A 14678-nucleotide genomic window follows, 5' to 3' on the forward strand; every position below is an offset into this window, starting at 1 on the left:
TATTGCAATTCTGAAAAAAGTCACTAGAGCATATTCCTAATCTCCACGTCAAACCTTTTAGTCACATTCCTTGATTTCTCTGCAACCTCTGACACTACTGAAATGTTTCCAACTTTGCTAGCCTCCTTTCTTGATTCTAGAGATACTATTTTGTCCTGCTTCTCCTCCTAACCCAATAATCCTCCGGTCTCCTTCCTATTTATCTTCTTCCTGATCCCTTAATATTTGGATTATTCTAGAGTCCTTCTCTTTTCTCACCCTCTATTCTTTGTCCCTTGTCAATCTTATTTATGCCCAGTTTTAGACACCACCTTTAGTAAAAGATCTCCTAAACTGCCATCTTTACTGTCTTTCTTGTCTCTGATTCCCCCAGGACCTTACTGAAGCACTTTAAGTCTCTAAAATACTTATACTCTTATACATTAGAGATATGTTTGTCTAATATTCAGCTATGGTACAAGTTTAGGATGCAAGAGTCATATCTTATCTAAACTTTCACTCTCCCAGCACAATGTCCTGAATATTTATTAAATGTACTAAATTATTAAATAGATGAATAAATTAATAATGGAGGAAAGATTTTCCTGCTTATTAAATAAATTTAGAGGGCATACCTCTTTCTGACTCATCAAATAAGGCTCAATGTCTACTGTTTTGTTCATGACAATCAAAGTAGAAAGAATAAATTTGAAAGACCGGTGAAAAGTAGACTCTATTAAGGGAAATTATTACCAAAATCATAAAGTTAGATTCTGCAATAAATATAATCTTACCATTAAGAAGTAATTGATAGTCTTTGGTAAAAAGGTTAAAATAGTTCACTTGAACTTACTAGGCTATATATACTTCAATGCTTTGATGGATTTGTGATTTCAATAGGTAGACTCTACAAAAATCAGATAGCAATCCATCCAAATTTCATTTTATGTAACTTTTGTCTATGCCTGCTTTTATGTCAGAGATGGGGAATGTATATAACATATTGGGAGTCTTTGTCTAGATCTCTTGATATCCCAAAGATCAATTGGGCTGTTCATTGATTTTTTTTCCCCTTGCTCTTAACCTATGATCTGTCTATCTCTTTTTCTAGTCATATATCTCTCTGATAAGATTCTTTCTGCTGCTTTTCTCACACAATTTTTCATTCATCAGAGGTTGCTGGTGGACTCATATTCACCTTACACCCTTCCACTGCCATTTGAATAGCCTGTAATTTTTGACTCAGTGACTAAGCAAATTTTGGTAAATTAATTATTTGGAATATTACTCTGTCATACTAGATATTGAGAATTCAAAGTGAAGACTTATATGAAGTGATGCAGAGTGAGGTAAGAGAACCAAGAAAACAATATGCACAAAAGTTACAAAATTATAAATGGAAAGAACAAAAAATTTTGTGTTATATAATTATGAAAAAATTTGATTCTGGAGAAGACTTGAGAAAAATGCAACTCCCTAACAGCATGGAATATTTCATGTATCATCAGCTATGATTGAAATATTAGCTGATTTAGCTAAACTGTCTTTTCTCCTCTTTTTTAAAAAATTCTGAGTTACAGGAAATGCCCTGAAGCATGGCAAAGAAACATAAACCTCAAAACAAATTATATAAAAAAAATTAAATTTAAAAATTAAAAGATGGGCTTCTGTTTCTTCAAAGGCAATCCAGTCCAACAGCCTTTCAATTCTGGTCCCAGTTCACTGTCTATAGTTACAAAATCTATACCAGGTATATACATCTAAGGAACAGGTAGAAATGTTCTCAACCTAATTGCATAATCAGTTTGGATAACAGACTTTCTTCATCCACTTGGTTATTCCTGTGAAGATACTTAGATTGAATCCTTGTATGCTGATTATTGTTTGCATCTAGAAGACTCAGCTTTGTTCTGAGGTTTGATGCTATCAGTATAAAACTGTCCCAAACAGGAGCATTCAGAATATCTCACCATCTATAGGGAATCCCTCTTCCATTTGCACTCTGCACTGGGCATCTTCCATGACTGTGGTAAACACCTTTAGCAAGCATCACTAGAGGATTGAATAAAGTTATCTTTGTTGATATATATTTCAAGGAATCTCACAGAATTTTGACATATGCCTGTGAGATATGTTGGTGGACAAGACCCTTTAAAACATTTCTATTGAATACTTTGTCTTATTCATCAACAACAACAAGCACTGAGAATTTCTATTCCATTTACTCATCAGCACACTGAGAACTGATGTTAGAGTCACAATGTGGTGTTCTTTGCTCACTAATCAGGACAAAGCTTGTCATAGAAATCTTGACAGATCTTTTTTTTTTCTATTTTCCAATTCTTTGCTGAACTTTTAGTTTTACCCTTAAATGCCCTTAGTATGATTTTAGCTTAGATAAATGTCTCACCAAGTTTTCTTTAAACTTGTTTTTTGTTCACTGCTTCTCACTATTATGAGGTAATATTGTTTGTAATCTTCCATCATCATCATCATCATCTTCATCATCCTCATCCTCATTGTCATCATCCTTAAAATTTTGCAACAAACTTATTTCTAAGCCATTGTTGACTGTCATTCTTTTTCAAGTAAGGAGTTCATATATTTGCATATTGATGTGGTTTCCAGACTTTTGGCCTCCTAATTGTGGAGACTCAATCATATTGGTTAAACTTCTTTAGAAAAAGATGATAGTATGTATAAATCTGTCTTTTGTCCATTTCGCTTTTTTGGGAGGAATCAATAGTTTGTAAGTCAAGCTGAAGTTCCCTCAAATGTGTAACATATTTTCCAATTTTTACTTTTTACTCTAACAAATCAGTGGTTTGAGTGTATAGAGAGAGCTTATGAAAAACTCCCACCTCTAATCCAACAAGCAATAATGATTCTTTTCCATGTCATTAAAATATAATTTCATTTTTGATGTAATTTGATGTTGGCTGTATCTACCATTTCCTAACCCTATTCTCAAAGAAAGCATTCAAAACATATAGAACTGGGGTTTCTACATAATCTAAATTCTTTTTTTATTTTTGAATCCAAAATTTTTTACCCTTCTCCCTTAAGCACACCCATGCACTGAAGTCAATGAGTATTAGAGTATATATTCATCTAATTCAGGGGGTCACATAAAGAGTTCTTTGTAGAATTTCTATCTTTAACAGATGTCATTTAATTAAGTGCAATTATTTTCATGATGATCTTTTCATAAATGCTTACCAAAAACACTACAATGAGATTACCAATATGACAAACTAAGATATCTCTTGTTGCCTTCAGATACAACAGAACCAGCTCTACCAACTCCTTACTTTCCTAGAAGAGACTATGAATTATCCTTTTATTTATGTGTGACTTCTTGCGTTCTGATTGTAACATGATTAAGTTCTTCTAGTTTTTTGTTGGTCACCAAACAAGGATCTAACATTTGGAGTGCCAACAGCTACTAATAGACAATATTAATTAACAATATTAATAGACAATCTAAAAACTCTGTGATTCTCAGAACCCTCTATCTCTTTTCTCTATTATGCCACTACCCCTACAAAGTAGAGGGCAACACCACAGGAGTGACAACAATATTATATTTTATTTCATAGGATGCCATGGTCAATTAATTCATCACCAAGTGGTCAGTGTACTGGTGATGATCTTCTTTGTACTTAACTAAGCTGGTCCTCAAGAAGTAGATAGAATTTATTGCCTAAACTATAATCTAAGCATTTCTGGAATGGCAGAATCTTCTGTACCTGAACTCTGCTGGCACAACTTCCAGAAACCAAGAGTTATTTTCATGTCATAATGAAGCACTGAAGTAAAATTCTGAAGAAGCAATAGGCTTAACAAATAATTACCTATCGAGACAATTATTAACAAATAAGTCTCAATGCACAAATTAATATTGTAAAGGCATGAAAGAATTTACTAAAATTAGCAATTTATTCTTCTCAAGGAAATTCATATAGAGTATATGTTAAAATTTATTTTCATGCTTATCTCACTCTAAATGCAAAGATGTTAAGTACGATTCTATGTATGTAAGTAGACAAGGCTACCATATTCCTCTATTTCTTTTAGAAATATCAAGAAAGCATTTTAAAATTATCCTAGTATGAAATCTTTAAGAGAAACCTTATAAGTCTTTCTTTAACTTTCAATTCTTTAAAAAAAAAAAGTCCCGTTCTCCTCTTTGATCAGTCCAGGAAAGACTTCTCCTTTCAGCTAAGTAGGGCAATAATAAGAAAGGCAAGGGGCAGAATTTAAGTTAACAATCAAACTAAGATAAATAAGTGACAAACCTCTTTCATTACTTGAGTTTTAAGAAGCTAGACCATCTGGTAGTGACCAGATGGAAAGGATAAGATTTGAAAGAAGTAATCAAAAAAGAACTTAATTGATTGGAACTTGTGTCTTATTGACTATTCCATTCTCCTGATTCAATTATCTAAATTTTTTTTTGCTTGTTTTTCCTTTGTTTACATTTGGTATTAGAATGCATAATAGGGTGATTTAGATTGGGGCTTTCTGTGGAATATGGTGAGTGAAAAGGGTTGCCAAGTCAAGGGAGGGTATGGTATAATGTATTTACTTTCCTAACTGTAACTGCCTAGGGCAGTTTACATTCCCTGAGTACATACAAAGTAACAAAAAAGGGAATTAAATTTGAAATATATTGGATGGCAGAAGTGAATGTAAGAATTAAAATTGCTTTAAATGACCATACTCACACATACACATTCATACATTTATCATTTTTATGATTATAGGCAGTATTTGCCCATTTTAATAAATAAGAAATTCTATATAAAGCCCCATTTAGAAAAGAATAAAGAAGTTTTATGGGTCAAATCATATTACCAGTTCCAGTCCTGCCAATACTTCATTTAGTCCTGGTGGCTGACCGATCCAACGGATTACACCAAAGAAAGGAGGATTATCTTTAACTTCAGCCAACGAGCCTACTTCAAGACCATGTGAATTATTCGAAGATACAGTCAAAGGTGGACTCTCCTGGACAGGAGAGTTGCTTAGTTCTCCCATCACTGACTGAACAGACAGAGACAGAGGACTATGCCCAATACTTCCATTGGTATTTGGCATCTTTGTCAAACTAAATGGTAGAGAGTGAAATCTGTTCTCATTGGTTGTAGAGTTCATAGAAGGAGGTTGCAGAGGTGGTGAAGAATGTCCAAAATCTGGAGATATATCTGTCAGGGATTTTGCAGGATCTTCAGTAACTATAAAAAATAAATTTCGATTAATTAAAAAAAATCAAAATATATCTTTTCCTAAATCTTTTAAAAAATAATATTTTATAACTTCTACAATTGAATCTACTCTACAGAAAAAAATACATACATTCATACATGAAACCAAAATAACTTACTATACTATTATATTGCAACCATAACTCAAAGGACTCCTTTCTATTTAAATATAAATTTAGGTAGGGTGGGAGTTTGGGAGTTTTTTTGGGGGAAGGAGTTGGTTTGTTTCCAGTTTATATCTGTGTGGCATCTTCAATTTCATCCTCATATTTAAAATTATCTCCCATTAATTTAATTATATTTAACTAAATTCTAATAAAAATGGGTTTAGATCTTCTACCTAAAGTAAAGCCTTACTAGCTCTAGTCTTCTACCACAAAGTAGGGCCTTACTAGCTCCAGTATAATACAAATACAAGCACTAAGATTAAAAATCGTTATTTTTTTTGGTCTGGAGTTGTGCTAAAAATCACAAAAATACAGGCCTTCCTCGAATTACTGGAACAATCATTTAGCTTAAAAATTTCTTATACTTGGAAAAAATCATTACATAGAAAAAAGCATTAAAAAAATCTTACAAAAGAAAAAGATGAGAAAGTGAAATTAAAAGTTATTGATACAAAATAATGTAATTGACTAGTTTTAAAAGTATTCAAAATGTAGTCTTAAAAAGTAGAAAAATTAGAATAGCTAAGATCTATTTATAAAATGTCTTATAGGACAGTTTGGGTTCTTAAACATGGAGAATAATCTTCCAAAAAAGAAAGAAATCTATGCTGATTTAAACTTTCAACAAAACTATATTTGGACATATATTTCAAAGTTTTCTTCCTTCACAAACTCCTAAAAAATCATAAATTATTTACCATATAGTTCCCAATATTCCTGAAATGCAGCTGCACTTAAAAATTGAGGTAATGCCACTTAAAGTCATGAATAAACTCATTTAAATGTAAGATGATAGGCACATGCAAAGTCAAAAAAAAAAGTTCTACACAATAATTATAATAGCAGTTAACTTCCTAACATGAAACACCCCATAGAAGTGCTCTTAGATCTACTGATTCAATTGTGGCAGGTAGATAGTAGGCATGAAATTTAATGCCTATATAGAAGGGTAGGCTTATTTCTCTAACTATTGAGATAAATTTCCTAATATTGTAGAATGATAAACGAGATGAGAAAACCAAGCTATTTCAGGACCAATAAGATCAAAATACAATAAACCTTGCTCATAGGATCAGTTTCTTTTCATTATTTAATACTAACTGGACTAACACACTCACCTTAGGGGCTAATCATGAAATATCAGACTTCTATATAGTACCAATTTGGAGAGAATATGATTTAGCTTAGATAATACTGCAAGATTCTTATTTCCATTATCAAAGTTTTTCTTCTGCTGAAATATGTGTATGAGTGTGTATTTCTTACTTATTCAGGAGATTTTTCCTCTTCCCAAATAAATAAGCCAAAAAAGAAGGAAAACAAAATTACTATTGAATATTTTAAAATAGTGCCTTAATTAATTTTAAAAGTAAACCAAATCTAAGCCAGTATTTTCATTTTATAAATACAGTTTTCATTGTGGCCTAGTTATTTTGTTTGTGAAAAACTACATAAATTGAAAAAATGAGGAGAAAATATGTCACTCTATTTTCCACCCTAATGAGCTAAAGGATGGATAGGATTACTAGAAGAAAGGAAAAAAAAACTTTAAAAAATTCCAAATTACCTTCATCAATGTACCATGTATTTTTTGATTTGGTATGTGGTTGAGAATAAACAGAACCACCATTTAAGGTGTAAAATAATTCAGATCTGCTTCTATTTCCAGGGTCTGAGGTAGATCCTATGGATCAAGAGAAGTTCCTTTTTAAAACTCCAAGATTTGGTGAAAGGAAAGAGAAAAGAAAGCTATGTAGATCTACATGCATAGAGTCAACAACCAAATATACAATCAATAGTTAGACAAATGCAACATTGTTTTGTTGTTTTAGGTTTTAAAACTTTGTTACCATTTTGGTAATGCCAAAAAGATTCCTATGCTCAAATGTCATTATGAGAGAAGGGAGTTAAGAAAAACCTGGTCAATATTATTTTGTAATCAAACTTTTTTAACTGGGATTTTTTGCACTCAATTTTTCACTAGAAAAGTCAGTATTTCCTAATATCAGATGAAGAAACTGAGTTTATTACCATTTTATTTTAAAAGTTTCTTATTTACAAAAAAAAACTACATGATTATCAATTTTTCTATGACCTATTTTATTATTATAGGTACAATAAAACAAAGAAGAGATTCAGTAACTAATTTCATTTAATTTTTTTAAATCTGTCTTTAAAACTTGAAGATTAGAAAGTTCCTGTCTTAGTTTCTTCATGCACTGAAGGAAAAGCAGCACAATGTATACAAGCAATGCTGAAAAGACTCCTTAGCATAATCCTGCCTGATCCATATCCTGTAAGGCACCACCCTGATGAGTCAAAAAGGCACTGCCCTGATGAGTGACATCTCCAGGATCTATTCAAAATCTGAATTTCTTTTGATAAACCAGTCAATAACTATTCAAAGTAGTTTCAGTTTTGATACTTTGGAAGTCTGTCATTAGACCAACACAATTAAGAATGTATAAAAATATGATTATATATATGAATAGAAAAATACATATGGAGAGAGACTGAGACTCTGTAATGAACTGTCTGACCCAGGATACATAAGTTTCAGATTCAAATTGAATTAACAGGATCCAAGATCAACTAAGTTCAAACATACTTTGAAGTATTTTTATAGCCCAAAGTACCTTACAAAATAAAATACTTTCCTCTAAGATGGTTTATACCATCTATTTTATAATAGAATTTTTGGCTGATATACCCTATCCTGATCCATATTATTCAGAATCACATGCACTTTTCAATATTTTAGAAAGATTCAACTAATTGTAATATAACTACTATAATACTTAAGAGATATTTTTTAATGACAGCTCCATAATTACAAAATACAACATACACCCAAAAGGAATGCAATATGAAGTTTCTATCATCAAAGGCTAGATGTATTTGGGAAGGAAAAGACCTAAAATTTGAGGCCCAGAATTTGATATGTCCTAATGGAAATTGATAAAGTTCAGATAATTATCATTATGCAAAATACCCCATCTGTGACTACTACCAATAGATAAATATATACGTTATCACAGATAATAATTTTTTAAACTGCTGAGTTAATAATTGCATAATGTAATCACAATATTTTAAGTCAAAGGTACTAAAAATTATTCAATTTTGATTACTATCTTAAAACCTGACCTGGCTGATTATGCTCAAGCAGTCAGTAACTATATCCCTCACCACCTAGTAACCAGTAACCATTTTCATCTGCTAAAAAGATTCTAACATCAAGTCAAAATTCCATATAAATTTTTCTTTCATTATCAGAAATATCGATATGTTGCTTAAGAATATGATGTTTTTATATGATGGGGTAAATATTATAAAATGGGTTAATCTTTTAAAAAAAAGAATAAGACTTCTGCTAAATCTCTAACATTAGAATCACATGTTAACAGAAATTCTCATTTTATTAAAGCATACCTGTAGCCTTTGGTTTACTATGACTGGGTAAACCTTTATCCCCACCACCACCTCTTGGCATAAACGCAAGTTTGGGAGGCCTTCTTTCTTGTGTCACACTATCTGAAACATTAGATATGTTTTTCAAGTCTTCAGTTTTAAGAAATGAATTAAGGTAAAACAGTAAAAAAAATCAACAAAATCTATTGCTAGAGCAGATTAAATAAAATGTTTATATGGTCAGTTTGTCACAAATTTACAATTTTATATATTCCATAAAAGACAAAAAGTACCTCACCTCTAAAGTCCATTATAAGATGTTATAGTCAGAAAAAAATAATAGTTCATTAAGGTCTAAGTCTAATTTTATTTTAAGGTGAAGGGAAAAGGGGTCACAGAGAAGGGAAACCATTTGGTCAGATTTATACTATAATAAAGATGCAAAATTAGGACTTGAACCCAGGTCTTCTGATTCCAAATCTAGTGATCCCTCTACTAAATCATGTTTTATCCCTAAATTGTACTGCCTCTCTGAATGGAGGGAAAGACCATGAATTCTAAACCCTCTATTTAAGGGAGGGAGCTCAGTTCAGTCATCTCATTTCACACTTGGCAGAACTACTTTTAGTCTTGGCTGATTTCTCCACCATGCTCTTAAAAGCTCATTATTGGGAACTTTGAAGATCTCATCAGTCCTGGTATTCTACCTCATCACCACCTTCCAGTTCCCTTTTCCTTTTTAGCTTCCTTTTGAATGTTGTCTTCCCACTTTAGGTGATAAACTTGTTGAGCACAAGGACTGTATTTCTTTTAGCTTAGCAAGTGTTTGGCACATAGCTTAATAAATGTTTGAAAAATGAATTTCTACTCAAAATTTTTAAAAAGCCAAAACTTATCCCAGTTTAATAATGTCATCATCTTCTCAAATTTTAGCCATGTGTAAACATGCTCAGTCTGATAATTTAAGACTACAAATAAAAATTCATGCAGTTTAGGATTTCAAAATTATTCAGAATTCAATTATGTACGATGAATGTAGACATAAATGAAATATGTAAAACTCAGAGGCATATGCATATAAGTTAACTTCCAAAGACAATAATATTTTTTGTGACAGATTTCTGAATGTAATTCTAAATGTCCATAAATTTTGCAAAGTCACATTTAACACCGAAACCAGTACAAAATCATAAGTTCTATTTTGAGTTAAATATTCAATATCCTGAAAAAATACCTGTGTAAAAATCAATATGGAAATATAGTACCTGAAAAAATTCTATATTATATTCCACAAGCATCATACCTGAAAAAGCTGTAAATCAGCCCACACTGTTATCACCCAAGGTAGATTTTTGGAAGATAGGGAAAAAATGGGAAAAAAATTTACATTTTATCACAAAGAGAAACCACTTTCCAAAATGGGACTAAAGGAAATCATATTGTATTAAACTGGGTCCAGGAAATGGTAGGTCATTTTTTCCAAGGGAAAAATACACATTTTAAAGAACCACACACTGCCATTTACTAGTGTAATTAGCCTCAACAAGATGTCTGAACTTTTAAGTAAATTGTAGAACTGATTATTTCTTTTAATTTACAAATTAAACTGGTAATTATTTCAAGTCTATTAAAGGAAAATATGTTAAGCACAATATTAACCAATCAAATAAAACAAAAAGGATATTTCCTTTGATTCTTCCAATATAGTAAATGGCATAGCATATCATAGATGTTCGAGTGCAGAAAATATCAGAAAATCTAAGCTTCAAAATAAAGGAGGGATATTGACTGAAAAAAGTTCTTTCTGTAAAAGATAATTAACTGATGTAAAAGACCCCAAAAGTCAATCAATTTCAAGTATATTACATATAAAACATACACATTATATGCATAATTAGGAGGAGCAATAGTAATTGCCACAGTTGCTGTTGTATATTTTTTTCCCTCTTTCTTTTCTTGGCTGCCTCTATGGGAGCTGTGATAGCCCCTGTTCCCCAAGATGACAAATATAGGTCCAGCATCTTATAAGTCTGACATTTGATTCCCAAAGAAAGCATGTGTTCAACATTCATTAATATAATGTCAGACTTGTCAATTATTTTTTACTTAAGGTCCACAAAAAATAATAAAATAGCAAAGAACAAATTGTATTGGCAAGGTATACCACATAAATGGTAGATTGAGGGAGGAGGTAACAAAAAAATTGAGACCTTATGGATGATTTAAATTTCAAGTCAAATTAGCATATAAAAAATTATACTGAGAGAAACACAGAAGATGCAGAGTAGAAAATATTTCAAATCTTTCTTCTATACTTGGAGTATTCTATACTGAGGAAAAGATTATGAATTATACATGAGCTAAACTTCATATTTTGAATATCTTTCTTCCTTAAAATATGTACTAAAGGGGCAGCTAGGTGGCGCAGTGGATATATCACCGGCCCTGGAGTCAGGAGTACCTGAGTTCAAATCTGATCTCAGACACTTAACAATTACCTAGTTGTGTGACCTTAGGCCAAGTCACTTAACCCCAATGCCTTGCCAAAGGGGGGGGGGACCATTTCCTGAGACTCTAAGTGCCCTCAATATGTATTCATTTTTAAATTTAAAAAAAAGCAAAGGAATTTAAGATAAGACCAAATTTAATTTTTTCCCTTCTCTTAATTAATAAAAAAAATCTAGTCAGAAAACTATTTCCTTAAGATATAGAAAACTAAAATGTGCTTTAAATCCTTGAACATGTATCAGAATTGGTTCAGAAAGCCCACAATTAACTATGTAATCTTTAAGAATAATATTGGTTAAGAGATTTATAACTGGAAAGAACCTTAAGAGAAATCATCTAGTCAAGCCTTCATTTTATAGATAATGAAAGTGAGGGAGTGATTTGCCTAAAGTCATGGATTGTAACAGAACTGCAATGTGAAAACAGATTCTTTAATTTCAAATCTGGCATACTTACCCCTAATTCATTCTATCTTATTAATTCAATTTATAAGCTACTGTTAAAAATATTAATAAAAGTAAGTATACTTACATATTTTATAAGAAATATTACACTTTAGTTACGATGAGTTAGATGTCTCATTAGAATAACTTCAATATCCTACAAGATCTCAGTGCATCTCATCACTAGTCTCTCTCTTGCTCTCACTCTCGCTCTCTCGTTGGTGTTGGGGCCATGAACTTCAAAATTCCAGTTAAGGGGAGAAGAGTTCATCTCAGGCATCTCATATCTTACTTAGCTACATTGCTTTAGGACTTCTCTAATTGACTTTTTCACCAAGTCCCAGGAAATCCATTATTGGAATAAATTCATTAGCTTATAAGAGCTCATTCAACTTTGATACTCCACTTCTACTCCACTTCCCAATTCCTTCTAGCTTCCTTTTGTGTGTTATCTTCCACCATTAGATGATAAGCTCTTTGAGGGCAGGGATTGTCTTTCTTTTTTACCTATTTTTCTCCTTGATATAATAGTAGGTGATTAATAAATATTTATTGACTATTGCTTATTAAACATGATCAAATAGAATTCCTAGACCTTAAGAGAAAATTGTACTTATGCTTAAATTGGCTCTCATAAGGCACTTCTGGTCTAAAAATGAATTATTTTTCAGCTTTCATCATTTTATTTTTGAATGCAGTGAGATATTTTGTTTTTAACATGATAGTTCCCTGGGTTGCATCTGTTTAAGAAGTCAGAAGCTTCCCTGAAACTATTGTACAGAGTCAGAAATGTCAATTGTCAGGAACCTCACAGAGGTCTCCTGGCTTTCCTGGTTTCCTTCAAATCTCAGGAAGCTTTTCCTAGCCCCCCTCTTAGTGCTAGTCCCTTCATTCTCTTGATTACAATAAATTATCCCATATATTGCTTGCTTGCACATAATTGTTTACATATTGTCTCCCCCCAAAAAGGACTGATTTCCCAGAGTTTAGTACAGAGTCTGGCATACCACAAGCACTTAACTGCTCAGTGACTTGGAAAAAAAAAGAATATTCCCAACAAACCCCTTTGCAGGGAGTTTTTATCAATAATTTCTAGGAAATGCCAATAAATTACTTACCAACTAATAGAAAGGAAGAATATGTCTTTGATGGAACATTACTAACATTGACAGTTTTACCATATTTTTTTTATTTTTCAATGGTGTCTTTTATTTATATGATTGTATATGCTATTCTTTTGACTTTGACAAAGCTAATCTTTTTACAAAGTCCATTTCTTATGTTTCTAATATCTACCTGTAGATAGAGAATAAAGAAACTAGTCATAGAAAGGATAAGATAAGAAGGCCTTCCATCTTCCAGAATCCATTAGAAAATATCTGTGTGACCTTTGGGTCGGCCTTAATTTTCCCATATGTAAAATTAGGAAAACAATTGCACCTATTAACACTAAATTCTTGCAGTATCAAAATCAAAGGAGAGACTATAAAAAAAAGTGCTTTGCAAACAGAGCACTATAAATGTAAGTTATGATAAATTTACTGTATATCTTTATGATTAGGTGACAACAGAAAATCCATAAAAATGCCCTCATTTATTTATGAATAGGCCCCATTTATACTAATTATAATAATCATCATACTGATGATGCTAGGTCATAGATTTGACTATTAAGTGGCTTTGTTCTACTCCATGGATACATAATTATTGCCTAAACCTGGCCAAGTATCACAAAAATACATGCCATTTATAACAAGAAGTGACAACAGATGAGAGTGATGAAGCAGAAAAAGTATATCAAAATATTTCAGACTATAGAGGAAAGGAGGAATAGAGCAACAATTTGTCTCTTATCTCCTATTAATATGTCTCTCTTTGTAATTTAAAAAAGAGTGAAAAAGTACTGCAGTTTTTTTAAGTTCTTCCTCATTTTTAGCCTCCTTAACTATTACTTGTCAACCCAACAAAAGAGGAATGACCAAACATTAGAAGCTGATCGATATGTCATAAAAGTTGGAAAAAAATCAACTTAAAAATTACCTAACTTGGTTCCTGCATTTAATAAATGAGAAAACTGAGGCATGTAGAAGTAATGAAGAAGCAATTTTAAAGTTTGAATAAAGTCAAAAATAGGATTAGTGTCAATGGAATAAAAATTACTTCAGTTTGCCTACCCAAAGGTGATTATTAATCACAGGAGAACTAGAAACAAAATATCACTTCAGGACCAGTTAGTTAGTTAAGAATAGGGATAGGGACTAAACCTGAAAGTTGCAGATAAACTCTCTTTACCATTGCAGGTTAGTATCTTCTCTGCACCTTAGAATTTTAAAGATAGTCAACACTAAAAACTGCCCAGGGTCACACAAGCTGTATGGTTAGAATATGGGCATTAAAAACACATATAAGTGTGGCTAAATAAGCAATCTATGTAACCTTCAAATCTTTCCATGGCAAGAACTTGCATAGACTCTCATAGACTAAAACTCCAAGACACTACTTGCTGAGTTTGTCATCTTTTACAACTTATTTTTTTTATTCATGAATCACATGATATAGCTCAACGAACACACTTAACCTCTGGTTTTATGTTAACATTAAAGAAAATATTCTAAATAATATTAGAGGGGAGAGGAGAGAAGGGAGAGGAAGAGGGAGGGGAAGAGACAAGGAAGGAAGGAAGGAAGGGAGGGAGGGAAAGAGAGAGAAAGAGAAAGAAAGAAAAAGAGAGGAGAGAAAAAAGTGAGAGAAAGAAAGAGAAAGAGAGAAAAAAGAGAGAAAGAGAGCAAAAAAGAATGAGAGAAAAAGAAAGAGAAAGAAAGAAATTCCTTCATTCCACGAACCTCACTTCTTCCTCCTCCCATCAGCCAAAAAAAATTGGGGGGGTGAGAGGGTAGAGATAA

At 32.0% G+C, this 14678-nt stretch overlaps 1 protein-coding gene across 6 annotated transcripts in view; it reads right to left on the reverse strand.

Annotated features, from left to right (window-relative positions):
- The window catches only part of CYLD (CYLD lysine 63 deubiquitinase), a 153112-nt gene that overhangs the window by 121490 nt on the left and 16944 nt on the right, over window positions 1–14678 (reverse strand). For 5 of the 6 annotated variants that reach the window (XM_074211346.1, XM_074211347.1, XM_074211348.1 and 2 more), the window contains 3 exons: window positions 8846–8947; window positions 6981–7097; window positions 4837–5216 (listed from right to left, as the gene is read on the reverse strand). In XM_074211346.1, the coding sequence (XP_074067447.1) occupies window positions 4837–5216; window positions 6981–7097; window positions 8846–8947 (599 nt within the window). The remainder of the gene's footprint in view (window positions 1–4836; window positions 5217–6980; window positions 7098–8845; window positions 8948–14678) is intronic. The other variant, XM_074211350.1, reaches the window with a different exon arrangement.

The sequence above is a fragment of the Macrotis lagotis genome, chromosome 1, assembly GCF_037893015.1.
Source record: "Macrotis lagotis isolate mMagLag1 chromosome 1, bilby.v1.9.chrom.fasta, whole genome shotgun sequence".
NCBI classification, from domain to species: domain Eukaryota; kingdom Metazoa; phylum Chordata; class Mammalia; order Peramelemorphia; family Peramelidae; genus Macrotis; species Macrotis lagotis.